The sequence below is a fragment of the Sinohyriopsis cumingii genome, chromosome 3 (genome assembly GCF_028554795.1).
Source record: "Sinohyriopsis cumingii isolate HCF-2022 chromosome 3, ASM2855479v2, whole genome shotgun sequence".
NCBI classification, from domain to species: Eukaryota; Metazoa; Mollusca; class Bivalvia; order Unionida; family Unionidae; genus Sinohyriopsis; species Sinohyriopsis cumingii.
In genome coordinates, this window is record NC_142963.1 from 24,708,222 (window position 1) to 24,736,123 (window position 27,902).

Below are 27,902 nucleotides of genomic sequence, written 5' to 3' on the forward strand. Positions count from 1 at the left end.
AAAGACTACTGAGAATACTCGCTTGCCATCTAAAAATGAACATAAAGTGACATAGTTTGTGATCTGCACCCCCCATTCATTCTAATTATTTTAACCTAGAAGCATGTTCTGCCTATACTGTACTTTCCAAATGTGTTCCACGCTGAACTGTATCATATCTACTTTGGTGGATTTGAAAGCTACACTACCGGTTTGTCACACAGTGAAATATGTTACACTGAATTCTCATTGGTGGTTACTGATTGTTTTGGTCCAGGTTAAACAATAACCACCAATCAGACATTAATGTAGCTTATTCCCTGCATAACAAACAGGAAGTATTGGCAAAGAAATAGAGAAACTCTGTGCAAAAGTCATTAAATGATACGTAAATAAAATCTGCATTGAATCAACAATGGAGCAGACTTCAAAATGCTCAAGTTTATCACCTTGTGTAAGCTATAAAATAATACAGAATAGGAGTAGGTGTTGTCAACAGTTTTCCTTCTTCATGAACAAATGCAAGTACATGTAGCCGCAACAGTCTTTTCCATCTGCAGAAAGTACAATGTGATTTTGTTGGTATTCATCCTCATTCTCATGCCCAGATTTGATCTAGATGAGATTTTCTTTGCATGAGGAAATTGCATTATTTCTTCTCTTCTGAAGATAACATTGTAATGTCTTCTAGTTTAAGTGAGACATGAACTATGTTTTCAAAGCATTCAAGCTATGCAAAACTGTCACGTTAGCTGAGCCCCAGTTAGTAAGTTGTGTATAAACAATTACAGGCCATGGTTTGATTTCTGAACACAGCAGCAGGCTAGAGTTATTCTCTTACGCAAGGTTACCGTGACCAGATAGAAGATTCGGCATCTAGAATTGGCAAATGCGTTAGATCAAGCAACTTCCCACCTATGTGTTAAAGCTTTGGCCAAAGATCAGAGGAACCCAGGAGGGACGAGGCATGTTCTAAATCTGTCCCCACATGGACAAACAGCAAGGACATTGTCAGCTAAATTTGACTGGATCGGGTCAAAGTGACATCCAATTGAAATTTAGACGGACAGTGTGATAATAATTTCTATCTGAATTGTAACTTCTAGCTAGCAAGCGAAAATTTAGTTTCACCTTGATAGATTACTGAGCAATAAGGGTTACTCCGAGAGAGCCATTTGTAATTTGGCGGTAAAACTTAGGAGATTATAAGGAAAGACAAAGCTTCATAAAGGTCAGTAAGTTATTTGCTCGATTTTTTGCAGAATATTAGGACATTGTAATTGTAATTATGTGTAGTATGTATACTTAATTAATAGGATCATTTAGTACGTAGAATTACCTTTGTAGTGTTTAATTTTACATGCGCATTTGAGAAATGAGTTTGAGTATTATGTAGAGAATTAGATTGCTAGCTTGTGGTCAGAATTAATTTGTCATTCACTAACAGGTTACTTCGTAGTAAACTAGTGCACTTATTCATGTGATATGTTAGAATTTTCAAATGCTTCAATAGTGAATTTGGAAAATGGTTGAAGAAAGATTAGTTAATATGGATGCATGAATATTTGTGTACTTTGTACGACTTGTAAAGAAATGCATCTGATTGCTGTGATATTGTTTAGTATAATGGGATTAGGAATATGTACTGATGTGATGCAATTTATTGATGTATGTATGAGAGGTAATTGATACCATGCTTTTATTATGACGTTGTTTTACCATACAAGAATGTGATCAAAAAAATGTAATAGCCGTTATCTGTTGACAGGTTGGGTGTAGTGTGAGATGAGAGGACTTAGAAAAATATTGTACTGTCCTTGTATTTTCACAGGAAGCTTTTTGGCAGACAGAACTTCCGGTTCAGGAGTCCCGAGTCACTAAGAGGGGAGATGGAAGTGCAACTAGCAGTGCAGTCAGAGTCATCAAGTCTAGTCGGTATAGAGAGTTAAGGAGGAGGAGGAAGAGGAGTCAAGGAGAAGAAAGTAGAGAAGAAGGAGGAGTACAGAGAAGTTGAGGAGGAGAAGGAATTTGGAGAAAGTCGGGAGGAAGAGAGAAGGATTTGGAGGAATAGGACATACACATATCAGTAGAATACAAGGACATGGAAAGCTATCTCACACTACTAATCAAATGATGCAATAGTGAAGAGTACTAGGGAAATTTTAATCATTTGATTATTGAATTATCATTAAATTGTTATTCGTTGAATTTAACTTTTTTGTATATTCAATCGTTTAACCATTGGCATTGCTGACTGGGGCTTGGAGCTTTACATCTATCTTTCACTACTTTAACTTCCATCCAAAACTGAGCCTGGGTGGGACTTCTATAATAATTTAAATAAATGTTGGAAGCACCCCACCCCACACCTACCACAGTGACGGCAGAATAACCCACCATGCCACAAAAACAAAGGACCCGGTGGCTAAAGTGAGTTGAACTGAATGGCCTACAAAGTTAAATTAAACTCACTGACAACCAGTAGGTAGTCTGGTTGAAAGTATTTGTGTTATCTTGCTATCTATGAAAATTGCTTATAAATATATGATAACTGTATGTCCATCTATAATCTGCATAATGGAAATACAACCAAGAATGTCAACATACATAAAAGGGCATTACCTACCTTCCAAAGATGGAAAGACCTCCAAGTTCATATATGTATCGCATCGCTATGTATCATGAATTTTATCAATATGCAGCACAGGTGATTTGTTTCCCCTTATCTACATCACATGCACTAAAGTAGCAATTATCATTATTATTATTAATGATTTGTACTGAAGAACTGAGAAAGCTTTAATTACTTTCATGATATATATACGTCATCACCAAATTAAATAAGAAAGGACATTATCAATTTGCTGAACGATCACAAATGTGTACAAATACATTCAACAATCGGTTGGTTTCATTAAAGCACATCAGAGAAGTACTGACTGTTAATTACTCACAATGGCTTCTTGCCTATATACCCAAGTCCTGCCATTAATGCAGAGTTTTTTTCTTGTCAGTAAGGAATCTACAGAACTCCCCAAATAATCTTGTTATGAATTTAATATTAACAGCATGTTTTCATGACAAAAAATTTACTAATTTTTTTATAAAAAGCAGTTGCATCTGATATCTGCAAGTTAGTACATTTCAATTCCATTCAAAATGAAAAGATAAGTGAACCACTTATCCCTTTGATGTCTCTACATTCGCATGTTTATAGTTCTGCCACTATTTTTATCAGTCCTTCAAAATGAAGCCAGCATTAAATATGCAATAGTTCCTATCATTGTTTTTACTGGTGCTTTCATTTTCATCTATTCTATGCCTTTTATTGACATTAGTGCCATTCTAATTCTTGAAAAGTTAAACTGATTCTGCTGAAACATATTTACAGGGATGGTCCTGGCTTTTAAAAAGCTGTCGCCAAAAAAATCGCCAACCTCAATATTTTGTCGCCAATTTTCAAAAAGTGTCGCCAGAACAAGTAGTGTACATTTTTCCAAGGGTTAATTTAGTCTATTAATGTAACAGGCAATGAAAATTACAAAAGATGGGTTACTTAATTCTTTAATTACAACAAGCATTAACAAAATGTTACAAAGTGTTACATGAAGATCCGTCGCAATTTTAGGGCTGCCCACTTGTTGAATGCAGTTTCAAAGTCTAATTTTTCACATCTGTACGTGCTGATTCTCATGAAATTCTCGAGAGACGAGATGCAGAGTTTATTTCTGATGTCAGTTTTTATGAGGTTCATCTTACTGAATCTACGTTCACAGTCCACAGCACTGACAGGTGACACCAGTAGTCTATCAGCAGCCCCCCCCCCATGGCTAGCTTCACAAAGCTTGTAGTGAATTGCTTCCTAAATCCCAAGAATGATCACTGAATGCTGTATAAATTTTCTCGACAAACAAAATATGATCTCCATTTCCACGAATGAAACTTACACGAGTCAACACCTGGCAATATTGGACCGTATATATAAGCATAAATTCACACCCAATTTAGAGATTCTTTCACTCTTGTATTTTGAGAAATAAATAATTATTATTAATTATGCAAAACTGGTTGTTTTTTTTGTGCTATTTCTTGTTTCGGAGTTTAAGTCTCAGCAGCCGTAACACTGATTGATGGCCAAAGGAAAAGAACAATGAGTAAAATGCTGCACTGGCGACAGACATAATTGTGATTGAGATTTTTCCATTTGCTTTGTATTTATACACAGTAGTCGGTACTTCAAAGGTTATCGGTTTTCTATGAAGGTTCAGCAAAACTATTGTACTGGTATATGTAAAAAAAAAAAAACAAAACAAAAAAACAACAGAAGATTTAGCCATTCAATTAATTGTATCTGTTCTATTCACGTCTTCAGAAGTCGGTCAGTTGTAGGTATAGTGCGGTAGCATGATTGACTGTATCGCAGCATACAGTACTCAGCCCAGATGTCAGCATAAGCAGATTATGATGTAACAATGCACTGTAAAGATGGGCAATACGAACAAAGGATTGTTTGTGTAACAGATTGATTCCAATGCATTGCTTAGTCAAGTTTGTGGCTTCCTTTCGTTCTCCCTTTTAATTTATCCAGTCCAAATCTATGATTGTATGTACAAATTAAATAACCAAAAAGTCTGTCGCCAAAAAAATCGCCAGATGGGATATTTTTGTCGCCAATAAGGAAAAAAAATCGCAATTTGCGACATTGGCGAAGCCCAGGACGATCCCTGTATTTACATATCAATGAATTTTTCTGCTTTCTTTTAAAAGCTTTGTGTGATACTGCTGTGCTCAGGTCTAAATAACATGTAATAAAGCATGTAGTAAGGTAGCAGTTATTATTATTATTATCATTGCATATTAATAACTAAACAGTATTGTCTAACTCAAAACCTGAGAAAGCTTTGATGACTTTCATGATTTACAGAATGCATCAGGCAAAGAAAAATGTGTTTCCTATTGCACTGGTATTAAAATTTGGATAGGCAGGCTGTTTTTTTTAATAATAAAAATTATATATTTACTGTATATTACAATCATTAGTATATATATATGTACTAAGTGCTTCAAGAACTGGGCAAAACTGGCTCAATTAGATGCACAAATCAACTTATGAATTTCACTAATGTTTTTCAAAACTTTTCTTTAAGCCTGGGGGACAAAGTGCTAGGTTCGGCAATGAAAAAAACAGACAGTCAGCTGACCAGAAACACATTTTCTTGGGCCTCATCACCATTAAAACAACAATGTGCATCATTTGTCTACATTCACATTCAGCAGATCACAGTTTCCTTCAAGTCAACACACCAGAGAACAATTAACTGTAAATTAGTCAAACTGGCTTCATGCCTGTTTACCTAAGACAATACTATCTACTGGCTATTCCACAGATCAGCCACAACTGACCAAAAAATATAAAAATGTGAGGATCACATGGGAAATGAGGTACATCACAAGGATGCATTAAACAGAAAGAGTGCCTCCTCTGAGAATTTCACACATTTTTTGATCCAGAAGCATGGGTCCCTGAAAGCTCTGTGAGAATATTCTTACTTCCCATTTCATATAACAGATTGTGAAAAATGATGTTTAAATAACTTGTGCATAGCAAACTATTTAGTTTATCCTTTACAAGTTCAGATCAAGTTCAGAAACCAGATAACTTGGACCAATTTGAAAGTAGAATTAAGGCCTATTTTTCATGATAATAAACAATTAGTCCGACTTATTTTTTTAACAAATGGTCATTTATCAGAATGCATAGAGTTGTGTTGAATCAAAGCTGGGTCAAAGTTAAGAATAATTCATCTTGGGAAACGTTTTTTTTAAAAATAATATTTATTTCGCTAGTATGGAAGTATAAGCTGTCATTGTCCTGACGAGATTTTTCTAACGCAAACATACAAGATGACATTGTTTACATCAAGGAGTGTTGCAATATGTTGACATAATCATGTAAATCTATGATTAAAAACTGGTAAATTTAGGTCTTATTGACATGTTACCATAACTGAAGTATCTGTCATGTCTACATAATCATGTCAACAAACTGAAATCGGTAACACGTCTTGCTTACGTAAACAACGTCTTGATCATCGTGTGCAACTGAACTCTTTTGTCCATGCCAGTTTAACAGTTCCATACAACAGCTTTTGCATTTAGCAGCCAGGGATAAAACAATTTTATATAATTAAACTACTGATATTTGCTTTATATTTTTTTTCATGCTTACTTCTTTCCAAAGACAAAAATAAGTTCGACGATACAGTACAGTAACATTTTGTAAACACGCACAACCATTCGATGGTAAAACTGTCCAAAAACAACATTTTACCTATGGGTAAGCCATACTTACTTTAGATGCTCAAGTGAGTGGGGATTTCTGGGCTTCGATGAGAGCCCCGGAAACCAACTTTTGGGTCTAAACATGTTCGAAAGTTGAACGAAATAGAGATTGCCTTCAGATTTCTATGTTCCTTTCACCATTTACAATATTTGCTCTTTAATATGTAAGACTGTTTTTCATTGGATAACGTTTTGGAAGGAACCAACAAGAAATGAGTTTAATAATTGCTAAGGGGAGTAACTCTTAATAAGTTTAGTGCTTGACGCTGTCACATCACCGATCTCGAACTTTGGTAAGAGTAGATTAAACTGTGGTGACATCATCTAAGATGTGTCATTCATTGTATAAGATCTATTCAGTTTGCTGCTGTGAACTAAATGATTACAACCCTTTAACAGAATTTTAAAAAGTGCGTAATAGCCGAGGAGTTACATCTCTACGGTCTTAAAGTGAGTAACAGAAAAGGCAAAACCAGCAGATTTAGTAAATTCAACAAATACTTTATTTCTCTTGGATAAGTGCAAATTTAAAAGGAACGTAAAGTATTATAAATTAAATACCAGATAATCCAAAAAGTTGTAAGTCCAAAAGTATTCCAAATGAATTCCAATATTGAATGTGTTGATATGGCAGTAGTCTTGGATGAGATGATGTGCCAACAGTCTTGATACCACACAGTGATGTAATCCAGAATGTCCTTAAATGAATTCACAATAATCCCAAAATAGTGATTTAGACCAAAATGCCAATGAATACTTTCTAGATCCAATGAATATTTTTTAAATAAGTGATTCCTCTCAAATTATATTTGAACAGAACTTAAAGTAAGGATGAAATAATTTTGTTTACTTCAAACATATATAAAAACTCCCTTTTTGAACATTCTGAGGTTAGACCTTGAACTCAGATATCAGGAAACAACTTATTTATAACTTACAAGACAAGAGACAAGAAGTGAAAATTTAAAAGGAACTTAAAGTATTATAAATTAAGTGCCAGATAATCCAAACTATCAAGGTCCTGAACTGTCTAAAGTCAAAAGGCCATATCAGCATATTTACATTATCTTGAAGTACTATCTACAATCATGGAAAAAGTTAGCTATGGAATATACTGTTTACAAATGGCCCTTTCAATCTACAATCATGGACAAAAGTGAAACACACACACACACACAATATATATATATATATATATATATATATATATATATATATATATATATATATATATCCACACCAAAGTCATGTTTGCACATTTAATTTAAAGATTCTTTGTTGCTCTAAACTTAAATACTGATTGTTGAATGTTCTGCACTTTTAAAGTGGTGCTATAAACAGGGTCAAGAAAACTTCTGAACTGAGGATGTTGGGTCTGCCGTAACAAATAATAGGGTAGTAAGATTTTTTCAACACATGCAGCTATCATTTTGACATCATAGCACATAACATTTAATCTGGTTTGCACTATACCACACTTTAGGTTGACCTCGTCCAAAAATGTCAGTGTACTTAAACATTGATTTTTGCCATTTGTATTTTTCTGGGTATGTAAATAATGACCATCCAAACAAATATGGATATATAAGGATTCATTTAAAGGTAAGTCTATTTAAAAAAATGACACCAATTACTGAAATGACACTGAATGACAGCATGACCTTTATGACTTGTACTGTAGGCTAGTATGTCCTATTACAGCATTACTACTTAGAAATCATACTCCAAAATGTTTCACATGCTTTTCCATTTTTATCTTGCATTTTTAAAAAGAGCCTGGTACACAGAGCAGAGCATTGACCCTTTACTTTGCAAGGGCATCGACTAATACAAATACATAATCAAATGAGAATGATTTGTAGAAACAAAGAATTCACCAAAAGAGATCTTCTGTAGCAAATTAAGTCATCTGCACATATAAAGACATAAAAGACTATGAACATCTACAAGACTTTTGTCTGTAAAACCATGGGTGACTGTCATGATCTCCATCTAAAGACCAATGTGCTTCTGCTAGTTTAAAGCATTTTGTGACACCTCACTCCAACACTACAAAATTGACCAAGCTCACTAGGGTTGATCGGCGGTTAGGAGCTGGGACTGAAGAAGACTGATGATAAGCATGAGCTGTGGACAGACTTTGATTATTGAGAAGGGAATCTTGCTGGATCACAATGCAGAGTCATCCAACTGATGACTTTAAATCTGTAAGTGGATTGATCCATCTGATGTTGTACAGATCATGGCTACATACCGTATTTACTGTATATATTGTGTTATTGCTCTTAAAATAAGTAACAGAAAAGAGTCAAAGACAACAAACTTGTAAAATTTAACAAATATATTTATTTCCATAGAATACAATGTGAAAATGAGAAAAACAACTTACGGTATTGTGAATTAAATCCCAAAGTAATCCAAGAATTACAGACACAGGTCCTAGCAATTTAATGTCCTGAACAAAATTTAGTAAAAGTCCAGAAGAAAAACCCAAAATTGAAGTTCATGTGTCTGTGGTGGCTTTTGAAGTGTTGATGTGTCAATAGTCTTTTGTTGAATCACAGAAATATAATTCCAGATTTGAATATGCTATAAATTCAAGTGACTCTCTCTCTTCAAGAATTTTATCAGAGCACTTTTGTATTTCCAGAAAAAATAATCACTTGAATTCAATAATTTGAACAAAAGAAAAGTATCTAGACAAAAACTCCTGGTCACAACATATAATACAACTTAAATGTGCTAGATGTTAAAGCACGAATGACCAAGTCCTCACAATTACAAGATTATATAGTTCTCTACCTGACCTCAGGTCACAATTAGCCTTTTCTAAAAAAAATTACCTAATGGAAAATAACCTTCTAGAATGATACTGATGTTTACAAAATCAAAACCATAACCTGTAAAATTCACTTAGAAAAGTCCAAACTCCTGACCCAAATAAACATATTTATTTCTTCTATTAATAGTAATTCTGATATTAACCTCATAAGCATAGAGAATAATTTAGCTATGTATTATTTGTTGCTATAAAATGAAATAAAAAATATTTTAAAAAAGTCAATCAGGTCAAGCAGAAATAAACTCAATTTTGGACAAGGTCAAGTCCAGACAAAGGTTATTTTGTATTACAAAGCAAGCTGACCTCGGAAGCCAACTTTGGATACTTTTAGACCAATATTTGTTAAGGGTATAAATACAAAGGTTATTTTATGACAAAGCTGACCTTGGAAGCCAACTTTGGATTCTTTTAAGTGTGCCTTTTTTCTTTTTTTTCAATGTTAATACACAAAGTCAGCCAAGATATGGAGCTAACTTTGGTTCCTTTTCACTGTTATCATTTTTAAAATAAATTGAAAGACATGAACGTGCATGGACATCAGTGACCCAGCATCACCCAGAAAGATTTGGAGAAATAAAATCATTTGATGAATTCGTGAAGCCAGAGGAGAAGAAGATGATTTTGCTGACAATATGGTCATTAACATGGATGAAATTCTAGTATACTTTGATCTCACTGTTAGACAGACTGATGAATAGATGGGGGATAAAAAGTGTGAGAATTAGTATGACTGGTGCAGATTTAAAAAATCTGACTTTATTTCTTGCAGTTTTTTGCTTCATTAGATGTGTTGCCTCCAATAATCAATTTTCATGGCATGAACACATATTCATGGACCGAAAGAATGGACCATACGTGTGCAGGAGAAGGGTTGTGTTGAGATGATGCTGCTGTGGATTAAAGAGTTTTATCTCAAGTACAGTTTTATATTTAAAATCAAATTTCAGTTGGAGTGCCTTTTCCAACATGTAGTTTTCGAATGATTTATAAGGTGTTCCACACCTTACGACTTGAAAGAAACAGTGTGTCCCAGAATATACAGTGCACAAAAAATTACTTTAAAAATCACTTTATGCTGTCCCAACAAATACAGTGTCCCAACATATATGGTTAATACAGTACTCAAAGCAGACCTTGAGTATCTATAGGAGCTTACTCTAAGCAGACCTCAAGTATCCAGAGGAGCATGCCTGCAGTGGCTATCTGCTGGTTCCTGAGTTGATGTTCATTTAAGAGGACCAGCTGAGCAATTACAATTGGAGGGAAATATGTTCAATGAAGGGCCAAATTCCTTGCTAGCCTCTAAAAAAAGAAGTGCTAAATGGTTCACTACCAAAACCTTCATCTGTACACAAAGTTCAGAGTGCATGCAACTAAAGATTGACAGGACAATGGAGTTTGACCAAAGTCTGTGGATGGCCCCATACACACAGCTCAATATTGATCTCAGGACCAAATCAGAAAAAGATCTCTTCATGCTGACAAAGTATTTGGGAAGACCATGATGAACTTGTGGAAGCAGATCTGGGTAGATCTTATGAGGCTTGAAGGAGAAGAACATAAGCTGCAAGACTTGATTGCCGACTTGACATTGTGGACAAAGAAAATATTTAGTGTCATTGCAGTTTACACCATGAGGGCCGACCAGAAGCTGAACCACCAAATCTATATGAATCAGACATCCTTAAGTTTAACTAGCTCATTATATATGACTTTTCTTATGTTTAAGTCTTGTGCTTAGCCAATGTGGATATGTGAGAAAGCTTAACCTAAGTTCCCATGGGTTGGTGGTTTTTCCTGGTTCTTCCTCCAGCAGTTATACTGGTTGCTATGTATAGCCTATCTTGCACTGAAAAATGGTGTTAAACCCCAAAAACAACAACAACAACAACTTTTACTATAAGGTGCAGCAGTGGAAAGGCGGTCCAGCTTTAGATGGATGTTGACAACCTGCTGCTGTACACTGAGACTGGCAATGTCTTTTGTGAAATGGCTGAAGACACCGACCTCTGCAACTCAATGCATGTGATTCTGCAGCACAGCCAGCAAGAATGCTGTGTTTAAAGATGAGTTCATTGTCTTCCACCCAACATTGTACATCATTTTGCTTGTGAAGTAAGCAGAGATTTACAAGGCCATTTTGTGGATAGCAGTAAAAGCCAACTTCCAGCTCTGCCTCTACCTAGAGTGCCTCCAAGAGAGAAAAGAACTTTGGTTAACACTGTCATCACTGCTGTTTCACAAATGACATCAGTAGGTCTATCATGCGTTAGTTGTTTTACCACACTATTCAGGGATGCCACAACATCAGGCAGCTGCCAAACCCACTCAGTTCTATGTTTTGCAGGCACATATAAAAGTGGTCTATGTATGGAGACTGTTATCTTCTTTTTGTAACAATGTTTTAAATTAAATCTTTTTAAACTGAATTACCTTACTGATTATCTTTCAGAAATATTAATGTAAGTATTTTCATTATAATCTCATTTACAGGATAAATCATGGGAACAAGAACCTTTTCTCTATGGGCTCTGAAGAGACATCAGTATTTGAATATTCACCACATGGGAAATAGACTGCGGAAGCTCACCCCTGGTCCTCTCAATCAGTATTTAGCTAAGCAACTTACAAGGTATGAATTCAGAGCATATTCTGCAGCAGCCATTGGACCCATTGTTATAGATCTGCGTAGTGACACAATCACCAAACCAACACCTGCAATGAGAGAGGCAATGGCAAAAGCAATTGTTGGTGATGATGTTTATGGAGAAGATCCCACAGTGAATGGTATATAAATCAGGGTCATTGGAAATATCGATCATTTGGGGGGAAACAAATTGATGTATTTGGAATAAAAGTTTTGGGAATAAAAGGCTGAAATTGGGAATTCTGTGTGATTTTGAAATACTTTATGTTTAAATTAGCACTCATGTATTTATGGTGGGATTGGAGCCTACTTTTTCTCAACCTTAAACTCAGTGTAAATGTTAATTGGATGTTAACAGGATGCTAAAAGATAGGATTAATTCGAGTTTGTTTGAAGATGTGACCTATGAAGGAAAATATTTACATCAATTTTCTCTGGCAGTATTTCTAGACCCTACTTTTCTTTTGATAAGATTTCATCATATTTTGGTATACAACTTAAATTTGAAGAGACCTTCATCAGAAACTTTCAGTATCTTTGTTTAGCAGAGTTATCACCCCTGAATGTCACAGCTACAACATTCTACACTATAAATCCTTGGACTATTAATGGAATCTTTTCAACGAAATTTTATAATGTGCCTGGATATTGATGAAACCTTTACCATTTGTCAGCATATTTACCATCATTTAATGGCGTTGTAACCCGTGATTGTTTAATTAACCCACCTACTTTCATTTTTCGTAGATAACTCCCTTGATTATTTTTGTATTTCAAACTTAGTATGCAGCTTGACACCTCACAGAGCTCTCTCTTATCACTTACAGTATGATACTCTTGAACCACTGTGGACCTTTTGTAACTAGTTCTGGTCTCTCTGTTTTCTGAAATCCTAAATCCTATCCCCCCCCCCCAACAATTTATAAGAAAAAATACCCATACTTGCAGAAAGAAAGAATCGTCACAATAAAAAGTGTAGAAGATAAAGTGAAAATTAATGAAAGAAAAGATACAGTAGTATTAATTACAGTCAATAAGATTGTTCTGCCTTGACTGAATTTGATTATAAGACCTACTTACTTTTTTTTCTTGCACAATATCAGCTTTGATTATGATTATATTTCAACCAATTTGGTATGCAGAACAAAAGAACAATGCAAAACACTGAGCTCAGTTGTCAGCATTTTGCATTGTTCTTTTAGGGTTATTTCCTTTGAATTTTAGCCTCGTACTCTTCAGTTTTTGCACAACTCCTTAATTATTAATCAATCTCAATCAAATCCTTTTGCCAATTTGACATTGATGAGGCCTTCACTGAATTTGATTCTAATCATCATTTAGCAATGTTGTAGCTCATAACTGACAGACCCACTCACACTCATCTGTGTTTTTGTTGTTGTGATTTTGTGGGTTTAACACCATTGTTGGCACATGATAGGCTGTACATGGTGGCCTGTGTATTTGGTAGAGTAAGAACCCAGGAGAACCTTGGGAAAAACCACTAACCCAGGGGAAGCTACTGTCAAGCATTCTCACATACCCATGTTCTTTCATTTGTTAGATATCTTTATGTTGATAGGACCTTGGTTGAGGTTATCAGCATTTCTTTATCATGGTTTAGCAGAGTTACAGCCCTTGTTGGACCCAATCATTTTGATTTTTTTGTAATTATTTTAATATTTAACCAAATCTGGTATGCAGTTTGATATTAATGAAATCTTTACTTAGTTTGGTTTTCACTGTTACTTTGGAAAATGTTCATGTATCATTGCTGAGTGAAGTCATGGCCTTGTATTGTAAGACTGACCAACTTTCCCTTCTGCACAATAATTCCCTTGCCATACAGCTTTATGAGACCTTTGTGCAGTTTGATTTTCAGCATCCAGTCTTGAACATCATTTAACAGAGTTGAATCCCCTAGCTATTGTGTACACCTTCTTGTTTGTCCATACCATCATTCCCTTCATTATTGTTACTGAATTTCAAGAGAATTGTATATGCTCTACGTTGATATAGTTTGAGAAGAACGTAATTATGAGATTCATATATCATCATATTATAGTTGTGGTTGCTGCATGTTGGACATTTTCTTTATGCTGGGCTTTATTTTCATCTTCTGTGTCATCAGTCATGTCATCCTTTGCACAGTCAAGTACCTTAACTTATTAACTTTATCAGCACTGTCATTTAGCCCTTTCCTCTTCAAAGCTACACTCCAATGTTACCTAACCCTTTCCTCAGCAAGCTACAATCCACTACTTTCACTGTCTCTTAGCCCATTCCTCTGCAAGGCTTCACTCCGCTGCTTTCACTGGCACTTAACCATTTCTGCTGCAAAGCTACACTCCAGTACTTTCACTGTCACTTAGCTCTTCACTCTGCAAAATTACACTTGGCTACTTTCACTGTCATTTAGCCCTTTCCTTTGCAAGCTACACTACACTAATTTCAAAGAAAAGATGGAAATGTCAGTTCCTGGATCTTGCTTGTTGTGATGTAAAATGTAGCTTTCAATTAATGGGCAAAGTCTATTATTATTATTAGTAGTAGTAGTATTAGTAGTAGCAGTAGTAATGATACATGTAATAATGATACATGTAATAATGATACATGTAATAATGATACATGTAACAATGTTCAGGACTTTTATGCTTCTTTATAGACATTAAAAGTACTCAATTTGGACTTTACAATTCAAGGCCTTAAAATCCTTGAAAATTTATGTTTTAGTTTTAAAGTTCTTGAAAATCATATCAGCTCCCTCTAAAATTATTTTGACCATTTTTGGGGGTCATATGTTTTCTGAAATGTAGGCATGATTAGTCCATTGACTTTCTCGCTCATTTGTTTTGCAGATCTCTGGTGTTTCAGTTTTTTAGGTTTGGTTGTCATTCTATGTATAATTTTCACATTTACTATCAATATTTGAGGTTCAGGAAATGTGTGTTTGAAGCTAAATTGGAAAGTCCTGGAAGAGTCTTTGAATTTTACTTGAGTGGAAGCATATGAACCCCATTTCTTCTTCTTCTTCTTCTTTATCATCATCATCATCTTCTTCTTCTTCTTCTTCTTTTTTATCATCATCATCTTCTTCTTCTTCTTGTTCTTCTTCTTCTTCTTCTTCTTTTTCAGGGCAGGAAAGAATATTGTTGAACAATTTATAATTCCAATGAATAATAATTTGAATAAGTAAATCCACTCAAATTAAAAACTGAGAAGAACAATAAGAATTTTCTGCTTTGAATGTTAAGGCAAAGAATAAACAATTCCATTAGGTAAACAGTATTACAGTACATACCCTTCTTCTTGACATGGGTCTCAAGGTAAGAAGCTGTATCTTTAACTCAAATTGCAGTAAACATGTTTTCTACTAATAATGAGCTGAATATTTAATCCACAAAGACTGAGAAATATTAACTTTGTATTATGTTGTTTAGGTCAGGTACACCATTAACTTGATTTTGAACAAAGGTCAGGTACAAAATATAAATGTAAATAACATATAATCATTAAGAAAAGGCAACAGAGAATGTAAAAATTAAATATACGTAATAGGGTTGATTGGTAACCTGTTTACCTGTCTAAAAGGGTTTACCTGTCTAATAGGGTAGGCTGGTAATTTACAAAGAATTTTTAAATTTAGGCCTGATAAAAAAAAGTAGTCTGATAATTTTCAGTCTGTGTTATGAATCAAAGGTCAGTCAGTTGTGTTGGTTTGTTTTAATTACTTTTTTAAGACATTATTTGCCATGTTGGGCTGAAAAAATGGGGGCTAATTGGCTTTCTCAAGGATACACAGACAGGCCAAAGCAGGTATTGATCCCTTGACCCTCAAATTATGGTTCAAATTCTCTGCCAGTTGAGCCATACCCTCATGAAATGTTCATTTCTTCACAATAATTAAATAGTATGACAGCATGCATATCAAAGCACAGAATAAATATATATGTGACTAAACATTTGAAATGTGAGTTAAGCTTTAATATTTTTAATAAACATGTGAAATGTTGATTTCATTTATAAACAAGTAAATAATGTTTGTAAATGACCTTTATTCTATTTCAGTTTGTATTCGATTGTTGTTTGTCTCTCACCTACTTAAATAATGCATGTGCTATCACTGTAGATCAATTAATGTCTGTTCCTTGTAGTGTGGCATGCATGTGAATCACCTTTTTTTTCTGTAAAGGTCATTCATTTTCATCATTTCAGTTCAGATGAGTGGTTATTTTGTGTATTTTACCAGACTCTAAATTCAGCATTATTCAATACTGGTATTTGCTTATTGATTAATACATTATTTATGTCATGTATTAATGAAAAATATAATGTATATGTATTCAGGTAATAGGGTGCTTGGAATGGTGATTCTTTAACTTAGTTCCTGAAATGTTTGCAATAACTTTCAGAACTCCAAAATCGATGTGCAAAATTGTTCGGAATGGAAGCAGCATTGTTTGTTCCCACGGGAACAATGGGTAACCTTGTTTCAAGTGAGTATTACATAGTAAGTATTATATAAAGCGATTATAAATTTTCAGCAATATTTTTTGTCTTTTAGTCTTGTTTGAACTGAATACAGAAGTATAGGATTTCAGATAATCCATGACCGCTTCGGTGGCCTAAGTGGTTAGAGCATCTGACTTTAATGCGGGAGGTCATGGATTCAAATCCTGGTCGAGCCATACCATAGAATTATAAAAATGGTAATACAAGTTGCCTCATTAGGTGCTCAGCATTAAGAGTTATTTTTAGGACTGGTCGGCCTGGTGTCAGGATAACATGACTGGGTGGGACATGATGCTACATGTCTGCAGCATGATGCCCTGGTGCTAAACATCACTATAAACTGCCACACTGCAAACATCGTAGTGATATAACTGAATTTCTTTTTAAGCTATTGGTGAAATGATACACCTGTGCTGTGTTTCGATATGATTCATGATATGCAGCCTGCGATATGATACATATCGATACACATATGAACTTGATGGTCTTTCCATCTTGGAAGGTAGATGGTGCCTTTAATGTATGCTGACATTCTGTTCCTATTTCCAGTATGCAGACTACAGATAAACAATATAGTTATCATGTATTTATATGCAGACTACAGATAAACAATATAGTTATCATGTATTTATATGCAGACTACAGATAAACAATATAGTTATCATGTGTTTATATGCAGACTACAGATAAACAATACAGTTATCATGTATTTATATGCAGACTACAGATAAACAATATAGTTATCATGTATTTATATGCAGACTACAGATAAACAATATAGTTATCCTGTATTTATATGCAGACTACAGATAAACAATATAGTTATCATGTATTTATATGCAGACTACAGATAAACAGTATAGTTATCATGTATTTATATGCAGACTACAGATAAACAATATAGTTATCATATATTTGTAAGCAATTCTCATTGATGTGAAGTAACAACAATACTTTCCAACAGACTACCTGTTGGTTGCAGCGAGTTTTATGCAAAGTTTTAGGCCATTTAATGGTAGCCCTAGTTAACACCCTTTGTTTTGTACAACATGAATGATTTGAAAACATATTATTACCAGTTTTGTGTCTCACTTACACTTGGAAGACATTATGATGTTATCTTCAAAACGGAAGAAAAAACAGCAATTTCCTCATGCAAAGGAAATCTCATCTGGAACAAATCCGGACATGGGAATAAGGTTGAATACCAACAAAATCTATTACATTTTATTTCCTGCAGATGCAAAAGACTGCTGCAGCCACAGGTGCTTGTATTTGTTAGTGAAGAAGGAAAACTATAGACTACACCCAGTCCTATTCTACAATTTTCTTTTAACTTACACAAGGTGATAAACTTGAGCGGTTTGAAATCTGCACCATTGCTAATTCTATGCTAATTTCGTTTATTCCATCAGCACCTTCATTCACGGGTTAAATATCTCTACATACAAAGAAAAATTCCAAATTTTTTTCCCATGTACAATTTAAGGAGAGATGATGACAGGATTTTATCTTAAGGGAGACCTCCTATTTATCAAAGAAAACAGGAGGGAAGGAAGAAATGGTCATAGGTCAATATTTATCTAACTTCAGTATCTGTCTCTCTTTCTTCCAGCTAGCTGCTCCACTTTCTTATAGCTCTACTGAAATCAACATCTTTGACAGATGTCACCTCTTGTTGTATAAGCCTCAATCTGTTAATTAATTCTGAGCATACTTTGTGCTCCTTTTCTTTGTAACAATATTGTTATGTGCTTCTTTCTGATAGGGTATATACAGAGCTAGCTTTGTCAGCTTGAATATGTTGGGAAACTCATCTGTTATGTACAATTATCCATAGATCACAGATTTTATCTTTTGGTTACATCTGCTCCAAAATAGGAATTTTCAGTAACATAACCTACCTTTGTTAAATCATTAGTTTGCCAAATTTCTTATCTTTCCATAATGATCTATAAAGGGTATTTAGTGTTTGTGCAGACAGAGGTATTAAAATAAATATTTTTACTTTAAATTGCATTTTATAACCCTGATTTTATTCAATTTATTTCAACCCTGATATGGATACATGTATATGGTTTTGTATATGATCCGCAGGGCAAATTTGATTAATTAAAAGAATTAAAATTGCATTATACTTTTAAATTGTCAGTATTTTAATTAGGCTCAGTATTCTGCCCTTTGTACATTTAATTTCGAAAAATCACTGGAAGGGTCATGCCATCTATTTTTTGTCCATCCAGCATGTACATCTGATGCGTATTTAACACAATTTCGGACTCAAATTCACTCACTGAGGTATCTCTATTAAGACTTTCCCAGCTCAAATAATCTGATATACTTCATAACTTAAAAAAGTATTGTCATCATCACTATCATCAGCAAGTATTTGCCAAACAAAATCGTTATAAACCACATCGGGAATCAGACATTTTGGGTTTTCTAGGTAGCCTGTACTTTAAACATGCATTTACAAGACTTTCTTCATGAATGGTTAAAACTACGCCATAACTTTTATATCTGGGCATGTAGTTCTAATTAAATTTAGTTTCACAACCATTCATGTTGTGCTTGAAGAACCCAGATGTGGAACAGTTGCTACCCAAAAAGCAGATGTTGCGACAAGAATGGTTAAATAAAAATTGTATTGTATGCTTCGCCAAGCACATTTTCATATGTGGGACTTTCATTGAATTTGCATGAGTTCTCACAATTCACTGTTCTCTAAGCATGCAAATTCATAAAAAAATTTGCATGATTTGTGCAATGGCACACCCTGACAGCATCTCCGCTTAAGTACTTGACATATCTAATGACTTTCCCGTGAAGTATCTCAATTGCTTTGCCAATACTTCCTGTTTGTCATACAGAGAATAAGCTACATTGATTTCTGATTGGTGGTTATTGTTTAACCTGGAGCAAAACAAGCAATAACCACAAATGAGAATTCATTGTAATATATTTCAACATGCAATACACTGGAAACGTAGCTTTCAAATCAACCAAAGTAGTCAAGATACAATTCAAAGTGGAAACTTTGCATGAAAGTGGTTATTAAAGAAGGAGTAAATTACTTCATTAAACATGTGGAACACATTTGGAATGTATAGTATATGCTGAACATTCTTCTGGGTTAAGATAATTAACATGGAATGGGGGGAATGCAGATTACAAACCATGTCACTTTGTGTAACTTGTAGATGGTGAGTGGGTATTCTCAAATAATCTTTTTCGTTTTGCTAATAAACATGAGTGCCTGTGACTGCAAATGATGTTTTCAGATGGATTATAATTGTACAGAATAACAAGGCAACAAATAATTATTCATGATTGCTGTAGACTAAAATAACATGCATATGGTATTGTTTTTATCGAATCTCCATCTCTTGTGTCAGTACATGTATCATTTCAGCAAAAGTATTGATGCATCGATATATTGATGGATTGTTTCACCCCTAGTTAAAGATACGTTAAAAATCCAAATCACACACAGACACACAGTTGTTGTTGTTGTTGTGGGGTTTAATGGCATTTTTCAGACTATACATGGCGGCCAGTATTAATGGTGGAGGAAGAACCCGGGAAAAACCCCGGAAAGAACCACCGACCGACAAGAAGCTACTAGCAAGCTTTCTCACATACACACATTGGCTGAATCTGAGACTCGAACTGGCACAGACAGAGGTGAGATGGCAGTGATCCGTAATGGAGAGGCTTTAGACCACTCGACCACTTGGGGCCCCACAGACACACAGACACACTCAGATAATCCAAACATTTAAAGACTCTCTTGAGTTCTTTGAATGCCTGCATTTTCAGGAATTCCTATAAGATAAGGGTCAATGGTAATCAAGTCAGAATCCATCATTTAGTGGGAAAAATATTTTGGAAAGATGAAAGAAATTTTTCAGGAGCAAATTTGTAAAAATAGGGACTTAAGCATGCTTTTGAAATATATATATATGGTCCATGATCATTTTCTAATGACCTTTCTACAAATCTTTTATGTTCAACCCATGGATCGTAATCAGGTCAGGTTGTAGCCATATTACATGAATGTAAATATGCTGTGACCCAGTCTGTAATCTTCCTGTTATTCATGATAGCTTCAGTATCACATAATGTATAGCCACCAAACTTTATGCACTTGGGCTAAGCAAGAAGCCTGTTGACTTAGGAGTTGTAAGGTCAATGGTCATGGCCACTGTGACTTAGGAGTTGTAAGGTCAATGGTCATGGCCACTGTGACTGGAAGAAGAAAAATGGGTTATGTATAATAACATTATACACCACAGACCTGAACATAACTTTGTGGATGGCTTGCACTTGGGGTAAGAAAGAACCATATCAATTTCAAGGTGTAAGTAAAATAAAGGTCAGGATAACTGACTGAAAAAAAAAAAAAAAATGATTTCTAAACTTCTAAACAAGATTTCAACTTCTCTGCTATGTACAGCTACCAAACTGTTTTGTTAGCTTACACTTGAAGTAAGTAAGTATCAGATCGATCTTGTGGTCAAAAGGTAAAAGGTTAATGTCACTGTGATTGAAAGAATAAAAATAGTTTGCACACAATATCATTAGTTCTACATCGCATATGGGGACCAGACATTATGTTTGGTTTACTCTTCAGATAAGTAAAAAGCCCGTCAGTCTCGGGGTCAAAAGGGTAATAGCAAAGCAAGGATGATTTGTTGATAATGGTCTCCAAATTTACATTATTCTTCTTTTCTTTTCCCACTTGCCCAATAATGGTTTTTAGTTCTTTGGGCTAGGTGGGTTGGGAAATTGTCATCTTTTGTAGGCTGAAAAAAGACAAATGTGAAGGTCAAAAGCTAATATGCTTATTTTCCATCAAATTTGGATGAATTACAAAAAACTTGACTAACATTGCAACAGTTGTTTTTACAGAATACACACTCAACAGCATGGGAAAAAGAAGCATTCTTCTGACCTAGTTTTCTTGCCAAACTGCTTTAGGCAGATGTCATCCAGGTGAGTGACCTCAGGCCCACTTAGACCTGATGTTTCAACATTTTCTTTTTTTCTTTCTAGTTTTGACCCATTGCCAACAGAGAGGGCTGGAAGCCATATTAGGTGACCAGTCTCATATTTTCTTGAATGAACAGGGTGGTATTGCACAGGTTTGTTGCTATTTATCAGTTGTTCAGTTTGCCACTTTGTGTATCAAATATGTAGTTAGAAAATATTAAATCCTATTATCTCCATTTCTCGCTCTATCTTTCACACACACACACACATACACAGGAATAAAGAATTTACATTGATACTCATGTCTTTCTGTCTGACACTCTTTAGCACAACTAGTCCCACATTTCTGATGAAATGCCGAAACTTGGTAATTATTATATTTGTAATAACCGGTTTTGTTTTGTGGCATCCAGAATCTGTTAACACAAGTTTATTATCAAAATTCCTAAGCTACTGTGTGGATTGCAGTGACGCTTTACAGACATATTCTTCCCAGGATCCAATTGGTCCTAAGTGAAAATTGTGATGATCTTATATCCAGTATGGATGTCATGGTTGCCATTTTGAAAATCGTGTTATCACTACTCCTTTGGATCATACTGACATGAGTTTTTCACTAGATGACATTTTATGATTGCTTATTGATCCTGAATAAATAAGGTGCACCTCAGACATCCATCTTTAAAACTGTATAACAAATCTTCTTGCATGGATGTTTAGATCTACATTGGGTTATCACTGAAATGTTGCTCCTAGATCAAAATGAGGTCAATGTGACATATAATATGGCCATTATGGCAGGCTTTTTGAAAATTTTATTATAATTACTCCTTCTATCATATATAGTTGTATTAGTGTGGGGTTTCACTGACAGACTCATTATGTCAGGTTGATCCAAAATAAAAATAGTGCTTGTCAGACATATCTTCAGACATCCAATATGGCCACCACAACAACCCTCTTGAAAATCATATCAGTACACACCTTGAGTTAATGGGCATATCAACATGACTTTTCACTGAAGACTTCATATTAGATCACAACTAGTCAATACAGTGTTCTTAAGTAAGAAATATGATTTGAAAAATACTTGTCAAGCTAGTCAAGACACTGCTCTTAATAGGAGATAGAAATTGTCAGATGGATCTCATTGCTAGTCAAGACACTGTTCTTAAGTATGAGATATAAATTGTCAAATCCATGTCACAACTAGGCAATACATAGTTCTTAAGTATGAGATGTGAATTGTCAAATACATTGCACTGCTAGTCAAGACACTGTTCTTAAGTATGAGATATAAATTGTCAAATGCATGTCATAAATAGTGAACACATTGTTCTAAAGTAGGAGATATGAATTGTCAAATTCATGTCACAACTAGTAATTACAGTGCTCTTAAGTAAGAGTTATGAAATGTCAATTGTATGGGACAGCTCAGAAATACATTGTTCTTAAGTATGAGATAAATTCCCAAAGTGTTCTTAAGTACGAGATTTGAATTTTCAGATGCATGTCACAACTTGGAAAAAGGGTTTTTAAGTATGAGGTATAAATTTTCAAATGCATGTTTCAGCTAGTCACTTCATTTTCTAAATTTGAGATAGGAATTGTCACAATGCATGTCACAATGCGTAATAAGGACAATATAAGTTCAATAATTGTCTTTAATTCAAACATTTGCATATAAATTTTAGATCATTGTCAGAGCCATTTATTTATATGATTTTGCTGTAGTATCTATGAAAAAGTTCCAAAAAATATAGGATGCAGTTTAGTGTACCAGTAATTAATTTTACAGGCTATGCTTTTTCCTCAAAAATGCAGCATATCTGAGTTTTTTTCCATGTATTAGTACCTTAGGTATACCACTGAAACACTTTATTTTACTGTAATGTGGTAAATTCAAGCTTCTATGTGATTATGAGAAAGACCAAATGTCAGACCAATGACTTTGGAATTGTGATTAACTGTTGGCAAGGAAAATAAAGCAGTGGGTTATAGGATCACTTATGAACAGAAATTAGGGTGTTTTAAAATAGAACTGAAGATATACACATTGGCTGTGACCTTGCATCAGTCATTGTAGAAACCTATCGTTAGTAAAGAATGATTTGGGTAGTGAATTGGAGATCAGCAATGCTAGAAAAAGGAACAGATACTTTATTATATACTTCAGAACTGTTGATGATAGACCTTCATTGAATGTTTTGATGAAAAACTATGTTAAGTGGTTTATATTACTGACAGAGCTTTGACAGTGTGGTCAGGATAAACAAGTCTGCATTACAATTTCTATTCTTAGCTTAAATAATTGCGTTCTGTGTGTTGTATAATTTCCAAATTTGTAGTCATTAAGCAATCATTGTTATGATGGAAGGTATGCTGCTGTTCTCTTTAAGTTTGCTGGAGTGTTACCACGGTCTATTAAGAACAAGTCAGATGGGACATTTGACATAGATGAGATGAAGTCGATGTTACGGCCCATGAATGACCCCCACCAAACCCGGACCAAACTCATTTGTCTGGAGAACACGCACAACTTCTGTGGTGGCAAAGTTTTACCACTGGATTTCTTACAGCGGGTAAATATTGTAAATATTTATAAAAAATTACACCAGAGCCTGCCATTTGGAATTAAAAATAAACAAAATTCTCTGGACAATATTCTTCTCTGTATGATGTCATCGTATGGGACTACATTTATATATCATTGTGTGAAATTGGATGACTTGTATTTACTGTCTTAACAGCATTGTCCTTTACATGATGTCATAGCAATAAATTTTTGGATTCTTGTAGGTGAAGTGTCATTTTCACTATTCTGAAACAAGTTCAACTTCAAATTTTGCATTAAATATATTAAACAATTTTCATTGAATATGAATTTGATGAATTAGCAACTATACTTTCCTTTGGTATGGTTTAAAATAATTATTTTTGCTTCACAGATCTACAGGATAACTATAACATCTTTATTGTTCCAGTCTAAAATTCACTGATCTGTGCACTATGGTATTTCTTCAAATACTCAGTGCAGGAAGTACACAGCACTACATTATGGGCTTTATTTTAGTCATTGGTATTTATATTCCCCAAAATTATGGTAACTGTCTCAGTCTCTTTTATTGATCAAACTCTTTACTGTAATTGGATAAAATATTTTGATTTGTTGGTTTTAATGGATTTTTTATTAGCTATACAGCTTTCCCTCAATAAATTGTGAACCTGCTTATAACATTGGGTCAGGCATGGATCCCATTTTTTTCTTCTAGAAAATACCAAAAGAATTGGCCACCATTTGTTAAATGTGAAGAAAATCGCGATCAAAGCTGGTAATTGAAACCTTGATTTATTGCTAATTTTATCTTCAAAAATAGCATTTAATACCAGGAAGTTTTGAATCAAGGTCATATGTTTGCTTACATTTTCTTTTAAAGAAAATGATTTCTCTGTACACTGTAAATAGCCATATTTAATGATATTTTGATTCATGAAAATGTCAGTAATGCCTACTGGTGGCAGCATTTTAGGAAAAAAATACAAATGAAATAAGTTTTGTGAAGTTCCTGTTTTCGTTCTATCTCTTAATTCGGTTTCAGTTTCACTGTATAATCATCACAAATGCAGTATGCCCTCTTGTATTTAAATGTGAAAAGTGCCAATCTACCATCACAGGTGTGATGTGAAAAGTGTCAATCTACCATCACAGGTGTGATGTCACAAGTGTCAATCTACCATCACAGGTGTGATGTGAAAAGTGTCAATCTACCATCACAGATGTGATGTGAAAAGTGTCAATCTACCATCACAGGTGTGATGTCACAAGTGTCAATCTACCATCACAGGTGTGATGTCACAAGTGTCAATCTACCATCACAGGTGTGATGTCACAAGTGTTTCTGTGAGAACCTATTTAAGTGTCAACTATGTTTTGGCCTCCAATTTGAGGAAATGTTTGTTTTATTGTTACAGTAAATTAAAAGTAGACCTGCTTTGTATTGTCACATTAATTATATCTTTTGTATCAAATCAAATAAAGGGGGTGGATTAAACAAAATTTAGAAAGCATTCAGATCCTACCATGTAAGAGATAGCAGTCATGTTAGTGTGTCATGAACTAACAATCTCAGAGTGTTCTATGATATGACAGTTGGACAGTTATAAATATTATTATGTAGGTAACATAATTAAAGTGTCTAATTAATCAGTGGTTTATCTTACTAATTAGCAAATGTGATGAAAGAGAGTAAGGAAGAAAGACAAAAAGAGTACTTGGTGCATGAAAAGCTTTGTTTCACAGATACAGTTCATTATGGAGAAGTGAGTTCCAAAGTTTGTAGTGAACTTAAAATTCCCAAGTTGGCACTAAAAGGTTTGCTTAAGAATGAGCATAAATTTCACTATTACTAGCAATGAAATCTATTTTACTAATAGAACAAAAATTTTTTTAGTTTTTTTGTTGGTGTTCCTTGATTAAATGTCCCTAGGTTTTGAAAAAAGTAAATTTTGTGTTATTGTGAATCAACAATAAAACTCAAATATATCTGCATTCACATGCAAAAAGCAGTGACATAATATGCATTTTTATTTTGCAGTTGTGAATGTGTTGAAACCTCCTGAAGCAATGTTGTTAACGATCTTTCAAAGGTTGGTTATCTTGAAAATACATGTAATTCATACAGAAAAGCAAATAACTTCATTAGAAAAAGCATTAACAATTATTGCCAACACAATTGTAAAACAAGCATTAAACCATTAAACAGTCACTTCCCCTTGTCCATCAGTACTCTGCATTGCAGAGTGGAAATCCAACCACACTTCCCTTGTCCAACAGTACTCTGTCTTGCATAGTGGAAATCCAACCAGCATGTTATCCTCTTCTTAATTTGGAGTTTATGGGTCGTCCATCATCCATGGTCTTTTGATCCAGCAGCGCAAGTATGTTATTGCTAATACTTGATAAATGGATAAATTAACCGTGAAAGGGAATGCCATCCCATGTTTTATTTAATACACCCAACATGAAACCACTTGGTAATTTAGGATAGTGACCTGTGAAATTTTTATTGATCCAATTGATTTGTGATTATACGATTTATTTAGTGATCCATCAGATTTACTGATTACAAATGTATCTTACATCGTTCTATCCTTTTGCGCCTAGTGCATCACATATGGTGGAAACCGTCATATATGATCTCTGTCCTTGGTCACATGAGTCATCTCATCTAGTGTTCTAGTGTTTGAAGACCAGCAGTATTTATTTCCCTTGAGAGATCTTTTTATGGATTCTTTTGGTCTCCTTCCAGGTAAGTTTCATTTAAGTGTTGTTTTTGGCGGTCTCTCTTGTCTTTCTCAACACATGGTCCAGGAATGTCCATCTCTTCCTTCTGGTGATTGCCAAGATAAATTCCTTTTGGCAAGCCTGTCTTATTTCTTTGTTGCTCTAGTGTTCTTTACAATGTATTCCTCTTATCTTTCTGAGGAATATGTTCTCAGGAAAACTTTTTTCGCTATTATTCTTCATGTATATCTCCAGCTTTCTGATCAATACATCAATTTTGTGCTGACATATGAGTTAAAAAATTTCATTTTCAATGACTGTTTCAGGTTTCAGACTACATGAAAGCAACTATTTTGAGGTCTGTGCTGGCCAGTATGAGGTCTGTGCTGGTCAATATGAGGTTTATGCTGGTTGATATGAGATCTGTGCTGGTCAGTATGAGACCTGAGGTCTGTGTTGGTCTATGAGGTCTGTGCTGGTCAGTATGAGGTCAGTGCTGATCGATATGAGATATGTGCTGGTCGGTATGAGGTCTGTGCTGGTTGGTATGAGGTTTACTGGTTCATAAAGCTTGATATTCATCTCAACAAAGTTCAGTAATTATTTAATATTGAACCCATGAGACAGGTTAATGAACATCATCTCATGTGATGAAAATTGCTCTTCATGTCACATATGGTATTATCTGGACAACTGTTTTCACAGACAAAGCTTCAGTGCCCACTTATCAATCCAGACGTTTTAATAGCAGCAGTACATTATCGATTTTTATGTTGCTATCAGTTTTCCTGTCACTAGTCCCGAGTTCAAGGTGAATTCAATCCTCCAGTAAGTTATATTCAAAATAATAAACATCCCATTCTGATAACTTAGACGCTTCTATCAATTATAATATGGTCATTCTTTTCCTTTAACTTTCTTCAATATTTATAGCATGTGTCTCTGAGTACTGAAGAATTTATTTAATTCAGGTGTCTTTTGCCATAATTTCCTTCAGCTGTATCTATTTCTGTGTTGCATTTGACCCCAGTCGTTGCATTTATTTTCATTTATCTGTGTCTCCTTTGGCAGTTTGTTGATTTTATGCACCTGCTAGTTAAACAGTGTTTCATAATTTTATCTCCCTGGTTGGTACTGGTATTAGGGTAGATGTTGCCACCTACAGTTTCATTGTCTTCTTTCATCTTTTCAGCATGCCACCTGAAGTTGGCAAATGCAGCCACTTAAACACTTACTGGACTTCTACCACTCCTGCTTGGCATGTGTTAAGTGTACTTAAATGGATGTTGTATGCCTTATGGCCATAT

The 27,902-nt window shown here is 34.6% G+C and overlaps 2 protein-coding genes across 5 annotated transcripts in view; one reads left to right on the top strand and one right to left on the bottom strand.

Moving 5' to 3' along the window:
* The window catches only part of LOC149802553 (protein CLEC16A-like), a 175,278-nt gene extending 168,810 nt beyond the window's left edge, over positions 1 to 6,468 (bottom strand). For all 3 annotated transcript variants that reach the window (XM_089951800.1, XM_089951799.1, XM_089951801.1), the window contains exon 1: positions 6,332 to 6,468. In XM_089951800.1, the coding sequence (XP_089807926.1) occupies positions 6,332 to 6,405 (74 nt within the window). In that variant the 5' untranslated portion in view covers positions 6,406 to 6,468. The remainder of the gene's footprint in view (positions 1 to 6,331) is intronic.
* Positions 6,469 to 6,562: 94 nt separating this feature from the next.
* The window catches only part of LOC149802555 (uncharacterized), a 60,918-nt gene continuing 39,578 nt past the window's right edge, over positions 6,563 to 27,902 (top strand). The window contains exons 1-5 of one of the 2 annotated variants that reach the window (XM_089951802.1): positions 6,563 to 6,614; positions 11,657 to 11,950; positions 16,220 to 16,303; positions 21,375 to 21,463; positions 23,711 to 23,893. In XM_089951802.1, the coding sequence (XP_089807928.1) occupies positions 11,665 to 11,950; positions 16,220 to 16,303; positions 21,375 to 21,463; positions 23,711 to 23,893 (642 nt within the window). In that variant the 5' untranslated portion in view covers positions 6,563 to 6,614; positions 11,657 to 11,664. The other variant, XM_089951803.1, reaches the window with a different exon arrangement.